Source organism: Medicago sativa, chromosome 4 (genome assembly GCF_051527215.1).
Source record: "Medicago sativa cultivar Bolivia chromosome 4, Bolivia_mono, whole genome shotgun sequence".
NCBI lineage: Eukaryota > Viridiplantae > Streptophyta > Magnoliopsida > Fabales > Fabaceae > Medicago > Medicago sativa.
In genome coordinates, this window is record NC_140752.1 from 10,333,822 (window position 1) to 10,339,073 (window position 5,252).

At 46.0% G+C, this 5,252-nt stretch overlaps 1 protein-coding gene across 1 annotated transcript; it reads left to right on the plus strand.

Annotated features, from left to right (window-relative positions):
• The first annotated feature begins 3,502 nt into the window (after positions 1 to 3,502).
• On the plus strand, positions 3,503 to 4,547 carry LOC146926199 (uncharacterized). The gene has a single exon (XM_085706873.1). It carries the CDS (start codon positions 3,503 to 3,505, stop codon positions 4,538 to 4,540), a length of 1,038 nt encoding a protein of 345 aa, XP_085562999.1. The 3' UTR covers positions 4,541 to 4,547.
• Positions 4,548 to 5,252: the final 705 nt, after the last annotated feature.

Below are 5,252 nucleotides of genomic sequence, written 5' to 3' on the forward strand. Positions count from 1 at the left end.
TATTGCTAAGGATCTCTATCTCAAGACCACCGACGTCTCCAAGAATCTCGTTACTAAGGCACATATCCGAGGGTTCACTTCAGAGTATCTTCTTGGGAAAGCCAACCTCAATACCACTTGTCAGGACACTCTTGAGGCTATTCTTGCACTTCTCATCTATGGGCTTATTCTCTTTCCGAATCTTGATGGCTTCGTGGACATGAATGCTATTATGATCTTCCACTCCAAGAATCCGGTTCCTACTTTGCTAGCTGACACGTACCATGCTATTCACGATCGGTCCAGCAAAGGTCGTGGATACATTCTTTGTTGTGTGCCTCTCCTCTATAGGTGGTTTATTTCGCACCTTCCGCAGTCTTTCCACGACAATCCGAGGAATTGGTCTATTTCACAGAGGATTATGGCTCTCACTCCTAATGAAGTGGTTTGGCTCACTCCCGCTTCTAGGGTCAAGGAAATCATCTTTGGTGGTGGAAAATTTCTTAATGTACCTCTTCTTGGTACCCGGGGTGGAATCAACTATAACCCGGAGCTTGCTTTGCGACAATTTGGTTTCCCGATGAAAGATAGGCCCATCAATCTTGCTACGGCTCCTTACTTCTTTCACTACTCCAGTGCTCCCACCGGAATTAGAGAAGATTTCATGCATGCTTGGACTAAGCTCCGGAAGAAAGAGGTAAAGCATATGGGTGTGAGGTCCGGTACCGCTCATGAGGCCTATACACAGTGGGTGATAAACCAAGCTGAGGAGATTGGTATGCCTTACCCCTCTATGAGATATGTGTCTGCAACTGTTCCTACCATGCCTCTGCCTCTACTCCCACCTACCCAGGAGATGTATCAGGAGCATCTAGCTATGGAGAGTCGGGAGAAGCATCAGTGGAGAGCTAGATACTATGAGGCTGAGAACTTGATCATGACTTTGGATGGAAAAGGTGAGCAGCAGACTCATGAGGTCTTGACGCTGAAGAAAGAGTTAGCTAAGGCTAAGAGAGAGATTGAGGAGAAAGATAGACTGCTTATGAGGGACTCCAAGAGAGCTAGGGGGGCCCGCGACTTCTATGCACGATACTGCGACTATGAGTCCGACTCTGAGGACGACGCTTCCACTTCCTATGCTTGAGGATTTCCACTTCCTGTTGTTATTTCCTTTTGTTTATGTTGAAACTGTCTTGTAAAACTATATGTTGATTGTTTGTTTCCCGTTTATGTCAATTGTTGTTTAGTAATGTTTACAAGTTTATAATTTGTCTAAAACTCTTCGATAACACAAAAAAGAGTCTTTTTTGCATCTGCATTAACACATTTCATGCATCACATGCATTCATTGGTCACAAAGAACTTCTCTCGTGCTCATTGCCTCCTGGTTTTGTCCGCCGCAGTCTGAAAAGTGGCTCGTGTTCGCAAAGTCTACCAACCAGATAGAATTCATCAGACAAGATTTCACAAGAGAAGGATTATGGCTAACTTTGAAGAAGAAAATGCTCAGCTCCGTGCCGAACTGGCCGCTATAAGAGAAGACTTGGCTAAGGCTCACGACGCTATGTCTACTATGATGGCTGCACAGGAACAACCAGCCACTTCTATTCCGGTTACCGCCGAGATTCCTGTGTCCACTGCTATGCCTCAGGTGACTACCGTCGTTACCGACCCTATTGTACACACTGTGCAACAGGTGATTGATGTTGATACTCCGCGTGGACAAGATCCCGCATTGGAAGCTATGAAGAGACAGTTGAAGGAGTTGGCTGGAGAACTCCGTGAGGTCAAGGCTAGCCGGGGAAGCAATGGTGCCCCTACTAAAGCTCGTGATCTATGCTTGGTATCCCGATTTGAGGTTCCTAAGAAATTCAAAGAGCCAGAATTTGACAAGTACAATGGGACCTCTTGCCCACACAACCATGTTACCCGATATGTCCGAAAGATGGCTAATTATGCGGACAATGATGCACTGATGATCCACTGCTTTCAGAGTAGCTTGACAGATGATGCAGCAGATTGGTACACTAGTCCGAGCAAAGACAACATCCACACCTTTGAGGAACTTGCTGCTGCCTTTGAAGGTCAATATGAATTCAATACCCGTCTGAGGCCAAACAGGGACTCTCTTAAAGCCCTATCTCAGAAATCAGATGAAACATTCCGCGAATATGCTCAGAGGTGGAGAGGGGCAGCTGCTCGTGTTTCTCCTCGACTGGATGAGGAAGAGCTGACACAGACATTCCTGAAGACTCTGAAGAAGGAATATAAGGAGAGAATGATAGTCTCTGCCCCAAACAACTTCTCTGATATGGTTACAATGGGAACACGCCTAGAAGAGGCCGTCCGAGATGGTATTATTGTCCTCGAGAAAGGTGAATCTTCAACCAGTGCACCAAAGAAATACAGTAATGGTCATCACAAGAGAAAGGAATCTGATGTAGGAATGGTGTCTGGTAACCCATCTGCAGCAGCCATGCAACTACCTCTGCCTTATCACTACATGCAATACTCTCAGCATCCGTTCTTCCCACCATTCTACCAACAATATCCTCTGCCACCGGGTCAACCACCAATGCCCGTCAATGCCATTCCTCAGCAAGCACAACAACAACCTCCTGCTCAACAGCAACGGCAGCAACAACAGGGTCCCCGACCCAAGCCTTCTTTTCCACCAATACCGATGCGGTATGGTGAATTGCTCCCAACTCTGCTGGCCAAGGGGCACTGTGTCACCAGACCGGGCAAGCCTCCGCCTAATCCATTGCCTCCCAGGTTCCGACAGGACCTAACATGTGAATTTCATCAGGGTGCTCAAGGTCATGATATTGAAAATTGCTTTGCTCTGAAATATATTGTGCAAGACTTGATAGAAAAGGGACGATTGACCTTTGAGAACAGTGTTCCTCATGTCCTTGACAACCCGCTTCCAAACCACGCTGCTGTCAATATGATTGAGGCCTTTGAAAGGGTTCCCGTTCCTCAAGAGGATCCCATGTTGGATGTCCGCAATGTCGTTACTCCCTTGGTACCATTACATGTCAAGCTGTGCCAGGCTTCTCTGTTCAATCATGATCATGCTTCCTGTTCAGAATGTCTGCAGAATCCTATGGGCTGCTGTGTGGTACAAGATGATATCCAGAGCCTGATGGATGACAAGTACTTGATTGCTAGTGACGTATGTGTGATTATCCCAGTGTTCCATGACTCTCCTGTTGAAAGTGCAAAGAATGTTGAGCCTTTGGTGATCAGGCTGCCTGGTCCGGTATCTTATACCTCTACCAAAGCAATTCCCTACAAGTACAATGCAACCATGATTGAGAACGGAGTGGAGGTACCTCTGGTATCCCCAGCAACAGTTGACAATGTTGCTAGTGAAGTTACGACTCTGAGAAGTGGAAAAGTCCGTCCACCCTTGTTTCAAAGGCAGGTGGTCACACCCATTGCCACAGTAACTCCACCCGTCGTTCCTCCTGTTGATAAGAACCCCGGCCCAGCAGGCCAATCTATTGAAGAGTCCAATATGGACGAAATCCAGAGGCTTATCAAGAAAAGTGACTATAAGATTGTTGACCAGCTGCTACAGACCCCGTCAAAGATATCCATCTTGTCTCTGCTCATGAGCTCGGAAGCTCACAGGAAGGTGTTAATGAAGATACTTGAGCAAGCTTATGTTGACCACGAAGTCTCTGTAGATCAGTTTGATGGGATAGTAAGCAATATTACTGCCTGCAACAACTTGGGGTTTGGAGATGATGAGCTCCCCGAGGCAGGGAAACGTCACAACTTGGCTCTACATATCTCGGTGCATTGTGGATCTGACATGATATCTAATGTGTTGGTAGACACTGGATCGTCTCTGAATGTAATGCCTGAGTCCACACTAAGGCAATTGAGCCATCATGGAATCTCCCTGAGGGGTAGCAGCTATCTGGTTAAAGCTTTTGATGGGTCCCGCAAAGATGTTCTCGGGGAAGTAGACTTACCAATTACTATTGGTCCTGAGACCTTTCAGATTACCTTCCAAGTCATGGACATCAATGCTTCCTACAGTTGTCTCCTCGGTAGACCATGGATCCATGACGCTGGAGCAGTCACATCCACTTTGCATCAGAAGCTCAAGTTCATGAGAAACGGTAAGGTTGTCACCGTATATGGTGAGGAGGCATTTCTGGTTAGCCAAATATCATCTTTCTCTTGTGTTGAAGCAGGGTCCGCTGAAGGGACGCCGTTTCAAGGCTTGACTGTTGAGGGTGCAGAGCCCCGGAGGGCTGGTGCTAGCATGGCTTCACTGAAGGATGCTCAGAAGGCTGTCCAGGCAGGGCAAGCTGCTGGCTGGGGCAAGGTGATTCAGATCTTGGAAAACAAGCGTAAAGAAGGCCTTGGATTCTCCCCGACATCTGCTGTTTCAAAGGGAACTTTCTACAGTGCTGGGTTCATCAATGCTATTACTGAAAATGCCACTGAAGGAAGCCACGTGCCTGCATTTGTTATACCAGGAGGCACCGTGAGAAATTGGGAAGCCATTGATGTTCCTTTAGTCATGCATGCTCCCATGTAATGTGTTTTGTTGCTCATGTCTTTTGTTTTCAAAATAACAATCCCTTCGCTCTGCCCAAGGCGAAAGTGATATCATTGTAAGGGCGTGTTTGTTTCGGCATTGCCGTTATCAATAAAAGTTGTCGTTTTTCTCACGACTCTTTGTTTTTTACTTTTTAGTGCCTTTTTCTTGGAAATAATGGTAATGCCAGAAAAAACCAAAACATCTGTATTTTTCTTATTAATTTCAAAAATCTGCATAGAAAAAACATTTTTCTAAAAATCATCCCAATCATATTATGCAGATTGAACCATAATAAACCCGTTGAACACAGTGACCCTATGGTTCCTCCAAATTTTGAATTCCCTGTATATGAAGCTGAAGATGAGGATGATGATTATGAAGAGGTACCGTATGAGATCACTCGACTGCTTGAGCAAGAAAGAAGAGCCATTCAGCCTCACCAGGAAGAGATTGAACTCATCAACCTGGGTACTGAAGAGAACAAGCGAGAGATCAAGATTGGTGCTGCACTTGAGCCAGAGGTGAAAAAGAAGATCATCCAGCTTCTCCATGATTATCCAGATGTCTTTGCATGGTCCTATGAAGATATGCCGGGACTAGATCCCAAGATTGTGGAACATCGGATACCGACAAGGCCTGAATGTCCTCCTGTCAAACAGAAATTGAGAAGGTCTCGTCCAGACATGGCTCTTAAAATCAAGGCTGAAGT